Consider the following 24,315-nt stretch of genomic DNA (forward strand, 5'->3'; position numbering starts at 1 on the left):
GGTCTTTAATTTCTCTCAGCAGGGCTTTATAGTTGTGTATTGGGCCTAACATATAACATATTTTGTTATATGTAATTATATATTTTTAATCTATTGTTAGTGGAACTTTTTAAATTTAATATCCTAATTTTTTGCTGGTAGTATATAAAAGTCAAATTTATTTTTATATATTGAGCTCATATCCTGCCACCTTGCCAAATTCATCACCTACTAGTTCTATTAGTTGTTTGGTAGATGCCTTAGGATTTTCTATGTAAACAGTATATGTCATCCACCAATAGAGACAGTTTAACTTCTTTAATTCTTATGTCTTTTATTTCTATTTCTTGCCATATTTCACTGGCTAGATAGGATTCCAGGACAATTTGAATAGAAGCAGTGACATCCTTATCTCATTCCTGTCTTAGACAGAAAGCATTCAATATTTTAACATTAAGTGTATTAGCTGTAGGATTTTCATACTGTCTTTTATCAGATGCAGGATGTTTCCTAATTTCTGAGGGTTTTTTTGGTAGTTACTGTGTATTGATTTTATCAAATATGTTTTCTGCATCCATTGAGATCATCAATTTTTCTCCTTTTCTCTGTTAATATATGAATCAATATGATTTATATTGATTGGTTTTTTTAATCTTAAACTAGTTCTGTATTTTTCAGATAAACTCAATTTGATCATGAGGTATTGTTTTTATATTTGCTGGATTTAATTGGCTAATATATTTTTTTTAGCTTTTTTTTTTTAAGATTTTATTTATTTATTTGACAGAGAGAGAGACAGCAAGAGAGGGAACACAAGCAGGGGGAGTTGGAGAGGGAGAAGCAGGCTCCTCGCGGAGCAAGGAGCCTGATGTGGACTCGATCCCAGGACCCTGGGATCATGACCTGAGCTGAAGGCAGTCGCTTAACCGACTGAGCCACCCAGGCGCCCTAATTGGCTAATATTTTAAGAATTTTTGCCTTTATATATTTATTATGGGTATTGGTCTATAGTTTTCTCATATTATGTTTGTCTGGTTTTGGTATTGAAGTTATGCAGATCTCATAAAATAGAGAAGTGTTTCTTCCTCCTTTTTTTACTAAAAGAATTGGGTAAAGTTTCTGTTATTTTATACTTAAATATTTGATAGAATTTACTAGTGACATCTTTTGGACCTGGAATTTTCTTTGAGGGAAGGTTTTTGATAATGGATTCAATTACTTTAATAGCTATGAAGCTATTAAGAGTTTCTACTTCTTCCTGTGTCAGTTTGGTAAATTGTATTTTTCAAAGAATTTATCCATTTCATCTAAGTTGTCAAATTGATAAAGATTTCCATGATACTCCTTTTCACTCTTCTAGTCTTTGTAGGATCTGAGTGATACCTCTGCATTTTTAATGTGAATATTTTATATTCTGTTTTATTCTGTTTTTTAAAAGATTTTATTTATTTATTTGAGAGAGACAGAGTGTGTATGCGTGTGCGTGGCACGAGTGGGGGAGGGGCAGAGGCAGAGGCCCAGGGAGAAGCAGACTCCCTGCTGAGCAGGGAGCCCTATGCGTGGCTTTGATCCCAGGATCCTGGCATCATGACCTGAGCCCAAGGCAGACTCATAACTGAGCCATGCAGGCGCCTCTCTGTTTTATTCTTGATAGCCCAACGAGGTTTATTGATTTTGTTGATCTTTTCAAAGAACCAACTTTTAGCTTTGTTAATAAAGGAATCTGTGTCTTAATATTTAAAGTGTGTCTCGTGTAGCAGAAATAAACAAAATAGAAAGTAAACAAACAAAAACCAATAGAACAGATCAATGAAACCGTAAGTTGGTTCTTTGAAAAGACCAACAAAATTGATAAACCTTTAGCCAGATTCATAAAAAAAAAGAAAAAGAAGAAGAAAAGAAAAAAGAGGACTCAAAATCAGACATGAAAGAGGAGAAATAACACCTAACACCACAGAAATAAAAAGGATTGTAAGAGAATATTATAAACTAGAAAAAAATGGATAAATTCCTAGAAACATAATCTCCCAAAACTGAATCAGGAAGGAATAGAAAATTTGAACAGACTGATAATCAGCAATGAAATTGAATCAGTAATCAAAAAACTCCCAAAAAACAAAGGTCTAGGACTGAAGGGCTTCACAGGTGAATTCAACCAAACATTTAAAGAAGAGTTAATACCTATTCTTCTCAAACTATTCCAAAAAATAGAAGAGGAAGGAAAACTTCCAAATCCATTCTATGAAGCCAGCATTACCCTGATACCAAAAGAAGATAAAAACACTACAGAAATGAGAACTATAGGCCAGTATCTCTGATGAACATAGATGCAAAAAATTCTAAAAGATATTAGCAAACCAAATTCAACAATACATTAAAAAAACCCCACAATCAAGTGATATTTATTCCCGGGTTGCAAATCAACCATGATACATGATATCAATAAGAGAAAGGATAAAAACCATATGATCATTTTAATAGACACAGTGAAAGTATTTAACAAAGTAGAACATCCATTCATGATAAAAACCCTCAACAAAATATTTCTAGAGGGAACATACCTCAACATAATAAAGGCCATATGTGAAAAACCCACAACTAGCATCATACTCAATGGTGAAAACTGAGAGTTTTTCCCCTAAGGTCAAGAACAAGACAAGGATGTCCATTTTCAGCAGTTTTATTCAACATAGTACCCAGAAGTCCTAGCCACAGCAATGAGACAAGAAAAAGTATTAAAAGTCTTCCAAATTGGTAAGGAGGAAGTAAAATTTTCACTATTTGCAGATGACATGATGCTATATATAAAAACCCTAAAGATTCCACCAAAAACTACTAGAACTGATAAAGGAATTCAATAAGGTTGTAGGATACAAAATCAATATACAGAAATCCATCACATTTCTATACACTAATAATGAAGCAACAGAAAGAGAAATTAAGAAAATGATCCAATTTACAACTGCACCAAAAATAATAAAATATCTAGGAATAAACTTAACCAAGGTGAAAGATGTATACTCTGAAAACTATAAAACATTGATGGAAGAAATTGAAGATGACACAAACAAATGGAAAGACATTCCATGCTCAAGGATTCGAAGAACAAATATTGTTAAAATGTCCATACTACCCAAAGCAATCTACAGATTTAATGCAATCCCTATCAAAATACCAACGGCATTTTTCACAACACTAGAACAAACAATCCTAAAATTTGTATGGAACCACAAAAGACCCCAAATAGCCAAAGCAACCTTGAAAAAGAAAAATAAAGCTGTAGGCATCACAATTCCATATTTCAAGTAATACTGCAAAGCTGTAGTAATCAAAACAGTATGGTGCTGGCACAAAAACAGACACCTAGATCAATGGAACAGGGTAGAAAATCCAGAAACAAACTCACAGTTATATGGTCAATTAATCTTTCACAAAGGAGGCAAGAATATACAATGGGGAAAAGTCTCTTCAACAAATAGTGTTGGGAAATCTGGACAGCTATGTGCAAAAGAATGAAACGACCACTTTTTTACACCATGCACAAAAATAAACTCAATGAATTAAGGACCTAAATGTGAGACCTGAAGCTATAAAAATTCTAGAAGACAGCACAGGCAGTAATTTCTCTGACACTGGTTGTAACAGCATTTTTCTAGATATATCTCCTGAGGCAAGGGAAACAAAAGCAAAAATAAACTATTGGGATTACATCGAAATAAAAAACTTATGCACAGCAAAGGAAATAGTCAACAAAACTAAAAGACAACCTACTTAATGGGAGGAGAAGATATTTGCAAATGACATATCTGATAAAAGGTTTATATCCAAAATACATAAAAAACTTATAAAAACACCCCAAAAAAACCCAACCCCCAAATAATACGATTAAAATGGGCAGAAGACATGAACAGACATTTTTCCAAAGAAGACATACAAATGGCCAACAGACACATGAAATATGCTCAACATCACTCATCATCAGGGAAATCAAATCCCCATCAGGATGGCTAAAATAAAAAACACAAGAGAAAGCAAGTGTTGACGAGGATGTGGAGAAAAAGGAACCCTTGTGCACCGTTGATGGGAATGCAAACTGGTGCAGCCATTGTGGAAAGCAGTATGGAGGTTCCTCAAAAAATTAAAAATGGAATGACCCTATGATCTAGTAATTGCACTACTGGGTATTTATCCAAAGAATACAAAAACACTAATTCAAAAGGATATATGCACCCCTATGTTTATTGCACCATTATTTACAATAGCCAAATTAGGGAAGTAGCCCAAGTGTCCATCAATAGATGAATGGAGGAAGAAGATATGGTGTGTATCTATATCTATATAGATATGTATAGATACACACACACACACACACACACACACACACACACACACACTGGAATATTATTCAGCCATAAAGAAAAATGCAGTCTTGCCATTTGCAACAACATGGCAAGCAAAGTCAGTCAGTCAAAGGCAAATACCATATGATTTCACTCTATGTGGAATTTAAGAAACAAAGGGAAAAAAAAGAGTCAAACCAAAAAACAGACTCTTAACTATAGAGAACAAACAGGTGGGTTACCAGAGGGGAGGTGGGTGGGCAGATGGGTGGAATAGGTGAAGATTAAGAGTACACTCATCTTGATGAGCACTGAATAATACATAGAATTGTTGAATCACTATATTATACACCTGAAAATAATATAACACTGTATGCTAGCTATACTGGAATTAAATTAAAAAAAAATATAAAGTGGGTCTCTTGTAGACAACTCTTTATCCATTTTGGCAAACATAGATATTTAATTGGAGTGTTTAGTCCATTTACATTTCTGTTATATTTGGATTTGTACATACCATTTTATTATTTGGTTTTTGTTTGAACAGACTGTTTTCTGTCTTACTCTTCCTCCATTCCTGCTTTCTTTTGGGTTGCTAGGATATTTTAAAAAATATATTTCAGTTCTTCTATTGGCTTTTTAACTATTTACATTTTTTTTTGTTGGTTGCCCTAGTGATAAAAATATACATTCCCAACTTTTCACAGGGTGCTTAAAGTTAATAATGTAGCACTTCATGTAAAATGTATCTTCTAATGAAATGGGTTGTCCTATTCTTATTTTAAGGAAACTAATGTTAGGAAAGTTAAGTGTAATACCTAACTAATACCCATACAATATCTAAATTTTGAAAATTAAACCAAACTTACATTCCCAGAATCAGCCCAACTTGGTTTTAGTATATATTTCTTTTTTATATTTCTGTGTTACATTTGCTAAGGGTTTTGCTTCTATATGAATAAGAAAAATTGGCCTATAAATCTCCTGCATATGATATTCTTATCATATTTTCTTATCAAGATTATGTTCCTCTCCTCTCCTCTCCTCTCCTCCTCTCCTCTCCTTTCCTCTTCCCTTCTCTTCCTCTCCCTTCCCTTCCCTTCCCTTCCCTTCTCTTTTCCCTTTTCTTTCCCTTCCCCTTCCCTTATACCTTTTCTTTTCTTTTTTCTTTTCTTTTCCTTCCCTTCCCTTTCCTTCCCCTTCCCCTTTCCTTTCTCTCTTTTTTTCTTTTTTTTTTAAGTAGGCTCCACAGTGGAGCCCAGCATAGGGCTTGAACTCAAACTCTGAGATCAAGGCCGGAGGTGAGATCAAGAGTCAGATGCTTAATTCACTGAGCCACCCAGGTGCTCCAAGACTGGCATTGTATCTTTCTTAAGCATTGGTAGACTTTATTGGTGAAGCCATTTGACTTTTAGTTTTCTTTGTGTAAGGTTTATAATTATGTTTAGATTTAATAGTTTTATGAATATGTAAATTTTATGTTTTTTCTTGTGTCAGTATTGATAAGTTCTGTTCTTCATTTCTTCTAAATTTTTAGTTATTGGCATGACATTATTTATTATGTCCTTTGTGTGTATGTGTGTGTTTGTGTTTGCCTCTTAGTTTTTCTTCTTCATTAATTTTCTAGGGGCTTATCGCTTTTTAAAAACCTTTCACAAGAATGATCATTTGGCTTTGTTGATCCTTTTTATTATATGCTTTTCTACTTACACATTTTATTTATAATTCTGTTTTTTGTGTTATGTTTTCTGTATTTTTATTAATTTTTGAAATAGATTCTTAGAAACTTATTAGCAGCTTCTTTTCTTTTCTAATACAGGCATTTAAGTCCCTAAAACATGATTTTAGGTGTAGTCTAAAAGTTTAATATGTAATTATTATTTATTATTATTAAACTCAAAATGTATTCTAATCTCAATTGTGAAATTAGAAGTATATTCTAATATACTTCATTTTTAATTTTATACATATTTTTAGAGATTTTATTTATTTGAGAGAGAGAAAGAGAGAGCACGAGCAGGAGGTACGGGCAAAGGGAGAGGGAGAAGCAGACTCCCTGCTGAGCAGAGTCCCAAGCAGACCACACCGAGTGCAGAGCCCTACACAGGGCTAGCGATCCCAGGATCCTGAGATCATGACCTGAGCCAAAGGCAGATACTTAACCGACTGAGCCACCCAGGCACCCCTTATTCTAATATACCTTAAAATATATTTCTTCTTTGAAGTATATTTCTTGCTTTATAGATATTTGTGGATTTTCTTTTTAAACTTTTGTTATTTCTAATTTCTCACATCAAAGAACATATTCTATAATATTTCTATTGAAACGTATTGAGATTTGCTCCATGACCTTGTATGATGCCTTTGTAAATATTTCATATGTACTTTATTAATTTTTTAAAAGATTTTATTTATTTGAGAGAGAATGAGAGGGAGAGCACAACCAGGGAGGGGGCATAGGGGCAGAGGGAAAGGGAGAAGCAGACTCCCTACTGAGTAGGGAGCCCGACATAGGGCTCAATCCCAGGATCCTGAGATCATGACCGGAGCTGAAGGCAGATGCTTAACTGACTGAGCCACCCAGGCGCCCCTCATATGTACTTTAAATGAAACTGTGTTTTGCAGTAGTGTACAGTGTTTGATCAAATTTCATTAGGTCAAGTTTGCTAACCATGTTATTCAAATATTCTGTCTCTTTACTGATTATTTTGTTTCTTCTTACTGAGTTATTTCAAAATCTTACCATTATGCTGTGGATTTGTCTACTCTTGTTTCAGTAAACTTTTTTTTCTTTGCTTAACAATTTACACTAGTTATAACTTCTATGTGAATTAATTTTTTAATCAATATCAAGCTTGAAGTGTGTCTTTTTAATTTAGTAATGTTTTTGCCTTAGAGTCTATTAATACAACTATATCAACTTTCTTTTGGTTTTTGTTCACATGTCTTTTCATTTTTTTACTTAACAACTTTTTCTATTCCTTGTTTTAAATGTTTTGTGTGTAAATGGCATATATATTTTATGGACCTGACGGTCTTTGTTTTTTAATTGTAACACTTAGTCCCCTCCATGAAATGTGCTTTCTAATATATTTGGATTTAAACCTACTATTTTATTATTGCTTTTTTATTTGTTGTACATCACCTATGTTTATTTTCATCTTTGTTGCCTCCTTTTGGATAGATTATTTCATATTATTCTGTTATCTCTCTCTTAATAGGTTACTACTTACACATTGAAGTATTTTCCTTCTAGTGGTTACCCCAGAGAATATAACATTCTTGACTTACCAAAAAATCTAATATAAATTAGTCTTTTATTTCCTCCTGGACAGTGTAAGGACATCAGAATATTGTAACTACACTGGGCCCTTTCAGACTCAAATACATGTGTTGTCTTATCTTTTAATGCTTTTATTTAATTTCAAGAAGACATTTTAGTTTTGTTCAATAATGTTAATATATATTTATATTTTCTATATATTTACCATTTTTGTTGCTCTTAAGTTTTTCCTGCATCACTGAACATCTACATCATTTAATTTTCCTTGTGTCTGAAAACCTCATTAATTATTTCCTTTACTATGGCTCTTTTGATGAGGAATTTGTTCAGTTTTTGTTTGTCTGAAAATATCTTCATCTTTACTCTTGAATAATATCTTTACTGGGTATAAAACTAGGTTGCTTTTATTTTCTTTACCATTTTGAAAATATCATTCTATTATATAGTGTCTTTTGTTGTTTTTGCTACAAGATCAGCTATTTGTCCAGTTGTTGTTTTTTTTGGTAGATAATCTATTGTGTTTTCCTCGTGCTACTTTTAAGATTTTTTTTTTTTTTTGGTCTCAAGTTTTGAGCAGTTCTTCTATGAAACACCTACTTGTGGATTGATAATTTATTTATTTACTTATTTATTGGTTTGAGGTTCTTGGTGGATCTGGAATATATGGCTTGACTTTTTTTTTAAATCAGGTTTTAGAAGTTTTCAGCTTTTATCTCTTCAAATACTTCTCTTACACCGTTCTTTTTCTTTGTCATTTGGGATTGAGGGTAGGTAACCATTCTTATTTTAAAAACACTATTTTTTTTAGTTTTACTAATCTCATATTTTTTTTCTTTTTAAGGATTTTTATGTATTTATTTGACAGAGGGAGACACAGCGAGAGAGGGAACACAAGCAGGGGGAGTGGGAGTGGGAGAAGCAGGCTTCCTGCTGAGCAGGGAGCCCGACATGGGGCTCGATCCCAGGACCTGGGATCGTGACCTGAGCTGAAGGCAGATGCTTAACTGACTGAGCCACCCAGGCGCCTCTCATATTTTTTTCTTTAGGTTTTAATATTTATATGATTTATTTTTCTAAAGTAATGATTCTTTCCCCCCATAGGGATACCTCAAGTACTTCCCCCCAACCTTTAAAACAACTCCGCAAATACTTATTTTTGCTATTTTCATATATTTTTACAGTTATTCAAAGAGATTAACTTGCCCAAGTTTACGTAACTGCCAAGCAACTAAGGCTGAAATTTGAACCAAAGTCCAATTGATTAAATATTTCTTGCTCTTCATTACATGAGGTTGTATTTCCTTTATTATGTCTCTTTGTCTTTTTTACTTGGTATTTAGAGAATAGCTGTTATTCCAAGTGGTGTGTATATTGATGAATTGTCTTAGTCTATCTTAAAATAACATTCTATCATTCCATCTATAATTATTAGATGAATAGAAGTGCACAACTTTATGAGCCAAATAAACTCAAAGGGTTTATTTTCTACAGGGAAAAAAGAATGTATATCGTTTATTCTAATAGAGTATATGAAGAGATAGTTTCCATGGAGAGAGACAAATAAGGTAATGTCCCAACTGATGAGATCAAGAAAGAGTTCATTGAGTAGGTAAAACTTACCATGGAAGAGATAGCCATGTGAGAATTCTATTTTACTGTATTCAGGGGTAAGGTGTACTGTACATTTGTTTGTTAATATATAAAAGAAAACCAGTACTACTATTTCATATTGTTTTCTCCTGTAACAAATCTATTTGTACATACTCACATTTTCACTAATTGGGTAGTTAATTATGTAAGCCATAACATTTTGTCCATCTTGAAACATTTACACAGTAATTAAAAAGTTTTTTTTTCCTCCCAGGTTATTTCATTTTTGGCTGCAGTTTTGCATAAAAAGGGAACTCGTGAAGATATTGAAAACAACATGCCGGAGTTTTTACTAAGAAGTATGAAAAAGGAGCCCCCTTCTATAGCAAAAAAAGTAAGATGTTTAGAAACATACAGCTCATGAAGCTGGTATTGGGAAAGTACACAAACACACATTACAGTACACAGCACACATTATAGGATAAATTCAAAACATATAAGTTAAAGACATCATTAAAATGTTTGTTTTATAGACCTAATTCTTGAAGGATTATCAGTTTCATCCTCAAATTAAGTATGATTGACTCTCAAAGTGGCAAAATACAATTTTAGCTTAAATTTTTTTGGAGGTTTTCAGTCTTTTTCTTGGCTGGATTTATATGACTTACTTTCATTAATTTGTTAAATTTTCATAAATGTATATGTAAAGTTAATCAAAGTCCATTATATTGTTTTTTATTTATGTGAGAATGAAAAAGGAGACAGTTATAGATATTGATAACAAAGGTATGTCATTGATAAAGTTGTTCAGCAGAATAATTACATCCTGAAAATCTGAAACAAATTCTTCCTACACAAAGGACTGTTGAAGTTGGAATTAGAAAGACTAAGGTCTAGGTGTGTCTTTGTCTCTGCCCTTGTGACTATGAATGGTATTTATGTATACATTTCAGCTTTCTCCTTTGTAAATGCATGTTTATAAATATCTCATATATGACTCATAAAAAATAAGAGATTTCTAATAAAATAATGAAATGCAAGAAAACATATATTTTTGTGTCTCACTTTTAATATTCTTCTCAGGAAACTGGATAGAAATAAAGATGAAGTGATTTTATGAAATCTTTATTTTATTATGGTAATGAAATCACTTTCTACAAGTCAAGTTTTAAACAGTCTCATCTATAATAGAGTCTTATACATAAGATTGCTGAGGCCAACTTACTATTGTCTATCTTTGGGGCATTTTAGTGCAAAATTTTGAGAAGTATTGGCTTACGGTATTATTATTACTTTAAAATTTTTATTATTTTTAATATTATAAATACATCCTGTGTCAAATTTAATTTGATCCTAAAGAAGTATTATAATTCTTTCTTTTTTTAAAGCATATCTTTTTGACCTGAGCCATTTTATTTTATTTTTATTTTTATTTTTTTTGAAATTCAATTAACATACAGTGTATTATTAGTTTCAGAGGTAGAGTTCAATGATTCATCAGTCTTATATAACACCCAGTGCTCATTACATCACATGCCCTCCTTAATGTCCATCACCCGATTACGCCATCCCTCCACTCCCTCCCCTCCAGCAACCCTCAGTTTGTTTCCTATGATTAAGAGTCTCTTATGGTTTGTCACCTCTTTGATTTCGTCTTGTTTTATCTTTCCCTCCCTTCCCCTTTAAAGCATATTCTTAATGTGTCTTTAAATCTTCTAGAGTTCAGGTACTGTTTGTAGTCCTGTTTTCAGTTGTTATTTGATTCTAAATGTCAGTGCAGAATTTATTAATATCTTATGTCAGTTCTGATAGTTAACAGGGCAGAAAAACAGCAGGGAAAAGTAATACTTTAAATAGGTGAAGATATTAATATATAATATATATTTATTTACATTTATATATTTATATAGGCACATATGCATATATATGTGTAATTCCTTGCTATAATATACACTATTTTTCTACCTCCTTCAGTTCAATTCTTAAGTATTTATTTTTAATCTTATATTCTAATAAATTTCACTTAAGTTGTATATGTTTTTTTGAGTACTACGTCTGCATTTCATAGTTTTCACTAGGTGGTCTTTTCAAAATTGTCTGTGACTCTATAGTTTTTCTCTTTTACTCAAGTACTATTTAAAGTGAAGTTTAAAATTTCCAAGTGAATAGATATTATTGGGGGATGGAGAATGATGGGAGTATTTAGCCTTTGTTGTTGATTTCTACTTTTGTTGTTCAGATAATACTGGCTTGATTTTTTCTTTTTTTTTTTTTTGTGGCTAAATCCATGGTCAGGTGTTTTTAATGCTGTGCGGTTACATAATCTCAGTTATTTTAAAATGGTTGCAAGTATTTTGTGTATTCTTTGTTATTATGGCCACATAGTTCTAAATATATATGTTAAATCAAGGTTAATTGTATTGTTAAAATTCTTAATACTGTTTTGTTTTGTTTTTGGTCTATTTGAGCAATTAAATTATGAGAGAAATATATTAAAATTTCCTGCTATGTCTTTCAGCTTTCTCATTTCTTCTTGTGTTTGTACCACTTTTTGCTTATTTAACAACTTCAGTTGTTTCAAAAGTTTTATGTACTTTTATATTGCTGTTTTACTGGATTGATAGTTTATCTGTGTATAGAATTCTAAGTAAAAAGTTTTCTCTTAAACTTGACCAAAATAATTTTATTTTCTTCTGTCACTCCATATTGTAGATGAGGTTCCAGTCCTGAACTGATTTTTTCCTTGTACAGGAAATTTTCTTTTTGTTTGAAAGTGTATAGGACTTTTTCTTCAACCTTGAAATTTAGAAATTTCCTCAGCCCCAACACTCACTATGAATTCTGAAGAAGTTCTCCTGCTTTGGAAAAATATACACAGTACTTTATATAGGGGAAGTGGAGTGCTGCTTCTCTGAAGCAGATGATTGTCATAATTGTTTCCCCTTTAATTAATTACTCTGCCATTACTTTGCATTGTTTTCTTTTTTCTTTTTTTTTTTTAAGATTTTATTTATTTATTTATTTATTTGACAGAGAGAGAGAGCACAAGCAGGGGGAGTGGCAGGCAGAGGGAGAGGGAGAAGCAGGCTTCCTGCTGAGCAGAGAACCCGATGTGGGGCTCAATCCCAGGACCCTGGGATCATGACCTGAGCCGAAGGCAGACGCTTAATGACTGAGCCACCCAGGCACCCCCTTTGCATTGTTTTCTTAATTTCTTTTTCTGATAATTCATTGCTAATGTATAGAAGTACAACTGATTTTTGTATATTGATTTTGTGTCCTGCATATTTACTGAATTTATTTTACTGAGTTCTAAGAGGTTTGTTTTTGTTTTTGTTTATGGCATCTTTAGGGTTTTCTACATGTAATGTCATATCATCTGCAAACAGACAGTTTTACTTCTTCCTTTCCAATTTGAGTGTCTTTTATTTCTTTATTTACCTAATTGCTCTGACTAGGACTTCTAGTCCTATGTTCAATAAACTGGGTAAGAATAGACATCTTTGTCTTGTTACTGATCTTAGAGGAAAAGTATTCAGCTTTTGACTGTTGACTGTGATATTAACTATGGGCTTGTCATATATGGTCTTTATTATGTTGAAGTATGTATTCTCTATGTCCAGTTTGTTGAGAGTTTTTATCATAAAAGGGTGTTGAATTTTGTCAAATGCTTTTTTTTTGCATCTATTGAAATATGATTTTTATCCTTCATTTTGTTCATGCGATGTATCACATTTATTGATTTGCATATGTTGAACTATCAATGCATCTAAGAAATAAATCCCACTTTGATCATGGTGTATGGTCCTTTTAATGTACTGTTGAATCTGTTTGTTTAATATTTTGTTGAAGATTTTTGTGTTTATATTCATCAGGGATATTGGCCTGTAATTTTCTTTTCTTGTGATACCCTTGTCTTTGATATCAGGATAACATTGGCCTTGAAAAATGAGTTTGGGATTGTTGAGAAGGATTGACATTTCTTCAGATGTTTGGCAGAATTCACTAGTGGTGCTGTCTGGTCCCGGACTTTTCTGTGCTGGTAGGTTTTTGGTTACTGATTCAATCTCTTTACTAGTAATTTGTTCAGATCTTTCTTCATGATTCAGGCTTGTTGGGTTATATTTTTCTGGGAATGTATCCATTTCTTCTAGGTTATCTAATTTCTTGGTATATAATTGTATAATTTCATATGATCCTTTGTATTTCTTGTTATCAGTTGTAATGTCTCCTCTTTCATTTCTAATTTTATTTGAGTGTTTTCTCTTTTTTCTTATTCTAGCTGAAGGTTTGCCAACTGTGTTTATCTATTCAAAGAATCAGCTCTTAATTTCAGTGATCTTTTTAGTGTTTTTCTAGTCTCTATTTCATTCATTTCCACTATGATCTTTGTGATTGCTTCTACTAACTTTGGGCTTAATTTGTTCTTTTTTTTTTGAGGTTTATTTATTTTAGAGAGAGAAAGCATGCATGAGCAGGGGTGGGGAGGGGCAGAGGGAGAAGGAGAGAGAGTTCCAAGCTGACTCCACACTAGATGTGGAGCCCAAATGGGGGCTTGATCTCACAACCCTAAGATCACGACCTGAGCCAAAACCAAGAGTTGGATGCTCAATCGACTGCGCCACCCAGGTGTTCCTTGTTCTTCTTTTTATAGTTTCTTGAGGTATAAAGTTAGGTTGTTCATTTGTGATTTTTTTTTTTCTTAATGTAGGTCTTTATCACTAAAAATTTCTTTTTTAGAACTCCTTTTGCTGCATCCTATAAGTTTTGGTATGTTGTGTTTCAATTTTTGTCTCAAGATATTATTTGATTTCCCTTTTGATTCCTTCTCTGATACCTTTGGTTGTCAGGAGCATATTGTTTAATATCCACATATATATGGATTTTTCAGTTTTCCTCTTGTCATTGGTTTCTAGTTTCATTGTACACAAACTTGTATTGTGGCCTAACATATTATCTGTCCTGGAGAAAGTTCCACACGTGCTTGAGAAGAATATGTATTCTGCTGCTGTTAGATGAAATGTTGTATATATGTCTGTTAGGTCCATCCGATCTAACGTGTAGTTTGTCTGATGTTTCTTGACTGATTTTCTGTCTGGATGATCTATCCGTTGTTGAAAGTAGGGTGTTGAAGTCCCCTATTATTATTATATTGCTGTCATTTTCTCTCTTCATACCTGTTAATATTTGCTTTATATAGTTAGGTGTTCTGATGTTGGGTGTAATATTTACAGTTGTTATATTCTGTTAATGAATTGACCCCTTTTATTATGATCTGATGACCGTCTTTGTCTCTTGTTATAGTGTTTGGCTTAAAGTCTTTTTCTAGGAAAATTTGCTTTTTTGTTTTTTGGGGAAGTTTTCGCTTACATGGGTATAGGATAGATTCCTCAGTTCTTCAAGTATGTCAGTTTTCATCTACTCTTACACAGTTCTGGTTATTGGGCAGGACCACTTCCAAGAATTTTACACTATTATGGATTTATTTTTATATTTGTTCTTTTGTTTCAGTTGCATCAATACATACATTTGTTTAGTTAATCATTTGAACTGGAATTTCATAAAGCTTTTAATGGGATTACCAGTGACATCCTAAATTAATTCCCCAGAAGGATATTCAAACAAATACTATATTTTTGTGTGACAGAATTCTTTTTTTTCTTTAATATTTTATTTATTTATTTGACAGAGAGAGAGAATACAAGCAGGCAGAGCAACAGGCAGCAGGGAGGGGGAGAAACAGCTTCCCCACAGAGCAGGGAGCCCGATGTCCCAAGTGCCCCTGTGTGATGAAATTCTTAAAAGATAAATTTGTATTGGTCCAGTTATAATTTTGTGTATTTTGGGGCGCCTGGGTGGCTCAGTCATTAAGCGTCTGCCTTCGGCTCAGGTCATGATCCCAGGGTCCTGGGATCGAGCCCCGCATCGGGCTCCCTGCTTGGCGGGAAGCCTGCTTCTCCCTCACCCGCTCTCCCTGCTTGTGTTCCCTCTCTCGCTGTGTCTCTGTCAAATAAATAAATAAAATCTTAAAAAAAAATAAAATTTTGTGCATTTTTTAAAAGATAGTCTGTGAAATAGCTAGAAAAGAAATAAATTCCTTTATATTTATTATGCTAATGCCAGAATTGCAATGGAATCCTGAAAAATTAATGTTGGAACTCCTTGAAAAACAAATACTTTTAATGAATCAAATGTTACAAATTAAGGAGTGGTGGATTTGGGTTATGTGTGTGTGAAATGATACATCTCATATATATTTTGAAACTTTTCAAGTGTGAATAAATCATCTAAGAATGCATGAAATAGATGTTTCCTGCCAAGAATAAATTCCTAAAGGAAAATACACAAAGTATGCATTTCACATATTAATTCTTGGAATGAGTCTTTAGATTTAAGCCATGAGGATTGGAATTCAGTCTTTAAGAAAATCAAAGTAAATTAATTTTAAAATATTGCTATCATATGATAAAGCTTTATTTTATTTATTTATTTTTTTAAAGATTTTATTTATTTATTTGACAGAGAGAGACACAGAGAGAGAGGGAACACAAGCAGGGGGAGTGGGAGAGGGAGAAGCAGGTTCCCCGTGAGCAGGGAGCCGGATGCGGGGCTCGATCCCAGGACTCTGGGATCATGACCTGAGCTGAAGGCAGTCGCTTAACGACTGAGCCACCCAGGCGCCCCATGATAAAGCTTTAAAGAGTCTGTGAAAATTCATAATCAGTATTAATGCAGAGGAGAATTTTTCTAGTAATCACATTATCAGAAGCAGTTTCAGTGGTGATTGAACAAAAATATGTTTCCAGCATTTTATTTACTATACACTATTTCTTTAGTTTCTGATGTATACCAAGAGGATTATCTTCCAAATGATGCTACTGTGAAAATCCTCATGCATATATCTTGCAACTTTTTGCCATCATAACTATGGGATAAATTCTTGGTACTGGAATCACACAGTCTGTGGTACTGAAATTATGGGTATATTACATTTTGACAGCTAGAGTCAAATTGCCTTTTAAGAGCTTGTGCCAATTTGTATCCTCACCAATAGTGTAAAATTGTGTCTGTTTCCCACCTTTTCATTTATCCTAGGTGTTAACAAACAAATTATGTCAGAGATGTAGAAAAATTACACCTTGCTCTGATTTCTATTGCTTTAATTATGAGTGAGGTCAAGTATCTTTTCAGAATCTTAAAAGACTTTTAATAGCTTTTTAAAGCATCAAGTTCTAGTTTTAATCCTATTTCTTAATAGTCCTTAATCAGAGTTCTACATACTAATCTTTTGTCCATTATGTAATCTGTAAATATTTCTTTCCTACTTTTTCCGAGTCAGCTTTTGACTTATTTATTGTATTTTTTAAAAATTTGGGTAGTTAAAAATATCTGTCTTTATAGCTTCTAGGTTTTATGCCTGCCTAGAAAAATCTTCTGTACCTAAGATTGTAAATTCACCCATGATTCTTTTATAATGTGTATGACTTTATTTATACCTTTACATCTCGTGTCAGCCTGAATTTATTTTGCTATAAGGAATGATCTGTTGGGGCACCTGGGTGGCTCAGTCGTTAAGCGTCTGCCTTCGGCTCAGGTCATGATCCCAGGGTCCTGGGATGGAGCCCCGCATCAGGCTCCCTGCTCCACGGGAAGCCTGCTTTTCCCTCTCCCACTCCCCCTGCTTGTGTTCCCTCTCTCGCTGTGTATCTCTCTGTCAAATAAATAAATAAGATCTTTAAAAAAAAAAAAAAAAGGAATGATCTATTAATCCAGCTTTATTTTTTTCAATTGATTAGCCAATTATTTTAATTGTCATTTATTAAATAAGCCCTCTTTTTCACAATATTTGAAGGGTCACTTTTGAGTAAAATGAAACTCATTTATAAATGTGTGGGTATATTTCTAGATATATTGTTCTGTCCTATTGATTTATTTGTTCATTTATCTTTCAGTGCTAAACAGTTTTAATTTTTTTGGCTTTATAATATGTTTTAATGTTTGGTAGGATTAGTTTGTCTTCAAATTCTCAATTTTCTCCCAAAAACCTATTGACATTTTAGTTGGTATTACATTGAATTTATTGATTTAGGTAGGGAGAATGAACATCTTTACACTGTAATTACTACATATCCAAGAGTAGTTGTATCATTTGCTTAAATCTTATTTCTTGCCCTTCAGAATTTCTAGCTTTCTTCATATGACCTAGTTTCTTGTTCATTAAGTTTAACTATTCTTTCTTTTTGGTCGCTATTACAAATGGAATTTTTAAAATTTTATGTTCTAACTGGTCATGTTTTTACATATATTAAGCCACATGCCTTTTCAGGCCTTTTTTGAAGTATTAATGACATATTATATTAGTTTCAGGTGTGCAAAATAATGATTTGTTATTTGTATACATTGCAAAATAATCACCACAGTAAATAAGTCTAGTTAACATCTATCATCATACATAGTTAGAAAAAAATTTTTTTTTCTGTAAGGACTTTTAAGACCTACTGTATTAGCAACTTTAAAATATTCAATACAGTATTAACTATAGTCACCATTACATTTTAATGAATTATTTATTTTATAGCTGGATGCATGTCACATACCACACTAATGCCCTAGCAACCATTAATTTGTTCTCTGTAGATATGAGCTTGATTTTTTTGGTTTGTTTTATTTTGTAGATTCCACATATAAGTGAAATCAAATGATATTTCTCTTTCTTGGTCTGACTTGTTTCACTTAGCATAATGCCCTCAAGGTCCATCCATGTTATCACAAATGGCAGGATTTCATTCTTTTTTATGGCTGAATAGTATTCCGTGTGTGTATATATGTGTGATATATATATATATATATATATATATATATATATCTCACATCTTCTTTATCATCCATCAGTGGACACTTAAGTTGTTCCCATATCTTGGCTGTTGTAAATAATGTTGCAGTGAATATGGGGGTACATAAATCTTTTCAAATTAGTGTTTTTGTTTTCTTCAAATATCCAGAAGTGAAAGTCCTGGATCATATGGTAGTTCTGTTTTTAATTTTTTGCTTTTCATAGTGGCTGCACTAATTTAAATTCCTACCAATAGTGCATAAGGGTTTCCTTTTCTTAAAATTGTGGCTAACACTTGTTATCTCTTGTCATTTTGAAAATAGGCAGTCTAACAGATGTGAGGTGATATCTCATTGTGGTTTTGATTTGCATTTCCCTGATGATTAGTGATATTTTTCATGTGCGTATTGGCCATCTCCTTTTCTTCTTTGGAAAAACGTCTATCCAGATTCTCTGTCCATTTTTAAATTGGATTTTTTTTTTTTTGGCTATTGAATTGTATGTGTTCTTTAGTATTTTGGATATTAAATACTTATCAGAAGCTTTTTAGTTTGATGTAGTCCCTTCTGCACAGCAAAGGATATCGTCAACAAAATGAAAAGACAACCAACTAAACAGGAGAAAATATTTGCAAATCATATATCTGATAACAGGTTAATATCCAAAATAAACAAATTTTTGTTTTCATTGCCTTTGCTCTTGGAGTTACATTAAAAAACCCATCACCATTCCTCTGGCTATTCGGGGTCTTTCCTGGTTCCATACAAATTTTAGGATTATTTGTTCCATTTCTTTGAAAAAAGTTGATAGTATTTTGATAGGGATTGCATTAAATGTGTAGATTGCTCTAGGTAGCGTTGACATCTTCACAATATTTGTTCTTCCAATCCATGAGCATGGAACGTTTTTCCAATTCTTTGTGTCTTCCTCAATTTCTTTCATGAGTATTTTATAGTTTTCTGAGTACATATTCTTTACCTCTTTGGTTAGATTTATTCCTAGGTATCTTATGGTTTTGAGTGCAATTGTAAATGGGATCGACTCCTTAATTTCTCTTTCTTCTGTCTTGTTTTTGGTGTATAGGAATGCCACTGATTTCTGTGGATTGATTTTATATCCTGCCACTTTACTGAATTCCTGTATGAGTTCTAGCAGTTTTGGGGTGGAGTCTTTTGGGTTTTCCACATAAAGTATCATATCATCTGCAAAGAGTGAGAGTTTGACTTCTTCTTTGCCGATTCGGATGCCTTTTATTTCTTTTTGTTGTCTGATTGCTGTGGCTAAGACTTCTAGTACTATGTTGAATAGCAGTAGTGATAGTGGATATCCCTGCCGTGTTCCTGACCTTAGGGGGAAAGCTCTCAGTATTTCCCCATTGAGAGTGATATTCGCTGTGGGTTTTTCATAGATGGCTTTTATGATATTGAGGTATGTACCCTCTATCCCTATACTCTGAAGAGTTTTGATCAAGAAAGGATGCTGTACTTTGTCGAATGCTTTTTCTGCATCTATTGAGAGGACCATATGGTTCTTGTTCTTTCTTTTATTAATGTATTGTATCACATTGATTGATTTGCGGATTTGAACCAACCTTGCAGCCCAGGAATAAATCCCACCTGGTCGTAGTGAATAATCCTTTTAATGTACTGTTGGATTCTGTTGGCTAGTATTTTGGTGAGAATTTTTGCATCCATGTTCATCAAGGTATTGGTCTGAAAAGCAAAGCTGGTGGCATCACAATTCTGGACTTCAAGCTCTATTACAAAGTTGTCATCATCAAGACAGTATGGTACTGGTACAAAAACAGACACATAGATCAATGGAACAGAATAGAGAGCCCAGAAATGGACCCTCAACTCTATGGTCAGCTAATCTTCGACAAAGCAGGAAAGAATGTCCAACGGAAAAAAGACAGTCTCTTCAACAAATGGTGTTGGGAAAATTGGACAGCCACATGCAGAAGAATGAAACTGGACCATTTCCTTACACCACACACAAAAATAGAGTCCAAATGGTTGAAAGACCTAAATGTGAGACAGGAGTCCATCAAAATCCTAAAGGAGAACACAGGCAGCAACCTCTTCAACCTCAGCCGCAGCAACTTCTTCTTAGAAACATCGCCAAAGGCAAGGGAAGCAAGGGCAAAAATGAACTCTTGGGACTTCATCAAGATAAAAAGCTTTTGCACAGCAAAAGAAACAGTCAACAAAACCAAAAGACAACCGACAGAATGGGAGAAGATATTTGCAAATGACATACCAGATAAAGGGCTAGTATCCAAATTCTATAAAGAACTTATCAAACTCAACACCTAAAGAACAAATGATCCATTCAAGAAATGGGCAGAAGACATGAACAGACATTTTTCCAAAGAAGACATCCAAATGGCCAACAGACACATGAAAAAGTGCTCAACATCGCTCGGCATCAGGGAAATCCAAATCAAAACCTCAATGAGATACCACCTCACACCAGTCAGAATTGCTAAAATTAACAAGTCAGGAAACGACAGGTAATGGCGGGGATGTGGAGAAAGGGGAACCCTCCTGCACTGTTGGTGGGAATGCAAACTGGTGCAGCCACTCTGGAAACAGTATGGAGGTTCCTCAAAAAGTTGAAAATAGAGCTACCCTATGACCCAGCAACTGCACTACTGGGTATTTACCCCAAAGATACAAATGTAGTGATCCGAAGAGGTACGTGCACCCCGATGTTTATAGCAGCCATGTCCACAATAGCCAAACTATGGAAAGAGCCAAGATGTCCATCGACAGATGAATGGATAAAGAAGAGGTGGTATATATATATACACAATGGAATATTATGCAGCCATCAAAAGGAATGAAATCTTGCCATTTGCAACGATGTGGATGGAACTGGAGGGTATTATGCTGAGCGAAATAAATCAATCAGAGAGAGAGACATGTATCATATGATCTCACTGATATGAGGAATTCTTAATCTCAGGAAACAAACTGAGTGTTGCTGGAGTGGTGGGGGGTGGGAGGCATGGGGTGGCTGGGTGATAGACATTGGGGAGGGTATGTGCTATGGTGAGCGCTGTGAATTGTGTAAGACTGTTGAATCACAGACCTGTGCCTCTGAAACAAATAACACGTTATATGTTAAAAAAAAGAAGATAGTAGGAAGGGAAAATGCAGAGGGGGAAATGGGAGGGGGGGATGAACCATGAGAGACTGTGGACTCTGAGAAACAAACTGAGGGTTCTAGAGGGGAGGGGATTGGGGGGGATGGGTTAGCCTGGTGATGGGTATTAAAGAGGGCACGTTCTGCATGGAGCACTGGGTGTTACACGCAAACAATGAATCATGGAACGCTACATCAAAAACTAATGATGTAATGTATGGTGATTAACATAGCATAATAAAAAGAAAAAAACCATCACCAAGACCATAATCAAGGAGCTTACTGTCTACGTATTCTTCTAGGAGCTTTATGGTTTCAGGTCTTACATTCAAGTCTTTAATCCATTTTGAGTTTTTTATGTGTTACAGGATGGTAGTTTCATTCTTTTGCTGTGGCTATATAGTTTCCCCAACACCATTCATTGACATGACTGTCCTTTCTTATTGGATATTTTTGCCTCCTATGTCATAAATTAATTGGCCATATAAGTTTGGGTTATTTGTATTTTGTTCCAGTGATCTATGTGTCTCTTGTTATGCAGTAGCATACTGTTTGATTACTATAGCTTTGTAAAACAGTTTGAAATCAGGGAGTATAATGCAGCTTTGTTGTTCTTTCTCAAGATCGCTTGGACTATTTGTGGTCTTTTATGGTTCTATACAAATTTTAGGATTGTTATATTTCTGTGAAAAATGTCATTGGAATTTTATAGGTACTGAATTGAATTTGTAGATTGCTTTGGGTAGTGTGTACACTTTAAAATATTTGTTCTTCCAATCCAGAGCATGGAATATTTTTCCATTTTTTTGTGTCTTCTGTAGTTTCTTTTTTTAAAGATTTATTTATTTAATCTGCTGAGCATGGAGTCTGATGCCAGGCTCAGTCCCAGGACCCCGAGATCATGACATGAGCCAAAATCAAGTTGGCCACTCAACTGACTGAGCTACCCAGTCGCCCTTTCTGTGGTTTATCAATGGCTTGTAGTTTTCAGTGTCCAGGTCTTTTACCTCCTTGGTTAAATTTATCTCTAGGTATTTTACTCGTTTTGATGTAATTATAAGTGAGATTATTTTTTCCATTGCTGTTTCTGATAGTTTGTTGTTAGTGTATAGAAAAGCAACAGATTTTTGTATATTGATTTTGTTTCCTGCAACTGTACTGAATGTGTTTATTCTAATAGTGTTTGGTTTGGTTTGGTTTGGTTTGGTTTTTGTTTTTTTTGCGGTTTTTTTGGTGGAGTCTTTAGCGTTCTCTATATGCAATATCATGTCATAGGCAAACATTGACAGTTTTCTTCTTACTTTCCAATTTGGATTTCCTTCCTTCCTTCCCCCCTTTCCTTCCTTCTTTCCTGCCTGTCTGCCTGCCTGCCTGCCTTCCTTCCTTCTTTCTTTCTTTCCTGATTGGTCTGCCTAGGACTTCCAATACTATGTTGAATAAAAGTGGTGAGAGTGAGCATCCTTGTCTTGTTCCTGATCTTAGAGGAAAAGTTTTCATCTTTTACCATTGAGTGTAATATTAGTTATGGCTTGTTATATGGCCTTTATTATGTTGAAGTACTTTTCCTCTATACTTACTTTGTTGAGAGTTTTTATCTATTATATAAATGGATGTTGAATTTTGTCATCTATTGAGATGATCATGTGATCTTTATTCTTCATTTTGTTAATATGGTGTATCATGTGATTGATTTGCAGATGTTGAACAACATTAACATTCCATCCTTGCATCCTTGGAATAAAACCCACTTGATCATGGTGTATGATCCTTTTGATGTATTTCTGAATTCACTTTGCTGATACTTTGTTGAGGATTTTTGCACCTATGTTCATCAAGGATATTGACTTTTAATTTTCCTTTGTTGTAGTGTCCGTGTCTGGTTTTGGTATCAGGGTAATGATGGACTTGTAAAATGAATTCTCTCCTATTTTTTAGAAAAGTTTGAGGAGGATTTGTATTGACTCTTCTTTGAATGTTTAATAGAATTTGCCACTGAACCACCTGGTACTGGACTTCTGTTTGTGGGATGTTTTTGATTACTGATTGAAAAATCAGTAGTAATTCATCTTACTAGTAATTGGTCTATTTAGATTCTCTTTTTCATTATGATTCAGTCATGGAGGGTTGTAGTTTTTAGAAAATATCCATTTCTTTTAGGTTTTCCAATTTGTTAGCACGTAATTGTTCATAGTACTCCCTTGTGATTCTTTGTATGAATGTGGTATCATTTGGTGACATCTCTTTTATTTCTGATTTTATTTATTTGAGCCCTCCCTCTTTTTTTTGGTGAGTCTAGCTAAAGTTTTATCAGTTTTATATTTTCAAAGAAGCAGCTCCTAGTTTTACTGATTTTTTTTTTTGTCTTTTTAGTCTCTATTTTATTTGTTTCCATTCCGATCTTTGTTATTTATTTCTCCTCCTAACTTTGGGCTTTGTTCTTCTTTCTAGTTCTTTGAGCATAGATCCCTGTGAAATTCCCTCTCAGAACTGCTTTTCTGCATCCTATATATTTGGCATGTTTTATTTCCATTTTCTTTGTCTCAAGGTTTTTTTTTTTTATTTCCTCTTTGACCCTTTGGTGGTTCAGTAGCATGTTGTTTATTTTTTTAAATTTTTATTTAAATTATTTTTAGTTAACATGCAGTGTAATGCTGATTTCAGGTGTACAGTGTAGTGATTCAACACTTCCATACAGTACCCTGTGCTTATCACAGCAAGTGCACTCCTTAATCACCATTACCTATTTAACCCATCCTCCATCCACTTCCCCTCGGATAACCATTCATTTGTTCTCTAAAGTTAAAAGAATATGTTTCTTGGTTTACCTCCCTCTCTCTTTATTTTCCCCTTTGCTTGTTTTGTTTCTTAAATTCCACATATGAGTGAAATCATATGGTATTTGTCTTTCTCTGATTGACTTACTTTGCTTAGCTTAATACTCTCTAGCTCCATCCATGTTGTTGCAAATGGCAAGGTTTCATTCTTTTTTATGGCTGAGTAATACTCCATTGTGTGTGTGTACGTGTGTGTGTACGTGTGTGTCTGTGTGTGTGTGTGTGTGTGTGTGTGTGTGTGTATGTTTCCATAATTTGGCTATTGTAGATAATGCTGCTATAAATATCAGGGTACATCTATCCCACTGA

The 24,315-nt window shown here is 33.8% G+C and overlaps 1 protein-coding gene across 4 annotated transcripts in view; it reads left to right on the forward strand.

The window, feature by feature from the left end:
* Positions 1-24,315, forward strand: part of ERCC6L2 (ERCC excision repair 6 like 2) — a 133,720-nt gene that overhangs the window by 14,412 nt on the left and 94,993 nt on the right. For 3 of the 4 annotated variants that reach the window (XM_032392896.1, XM_032392898.1, XM_032392897.1), the window contains one exon: positions 9,467-9,586. In XM_032392896.1, coding sequence (XP_032248787.1) covers positions 9,467-9,586 — 120 coding nt within the window. Of the gene's footprint in view, positions 1-9,466; positions 9,587-13,140; positions 13,235-24,315 lie in introns of those variants that run through there. The other variant, XM_032392899.1, reaches the window with a different exon arrangement.

This window comes from Phoca vitulina, unplaced genomic scaffold (genome assembly GCF_004348235.1).
Source record: "Phoca vitulina isolate PV1807 unplaced genomic scaffold, GSC_HSeal_1.0 scaffold70, whole genome shotgun sequence".
NCBI classification, from domain to species: domain Eukaryota; kingdom Metazoa; phylum Chordata; class Mammalia; order Carnivora; family Phocidae; genus Phoca; species Phoca vitulina.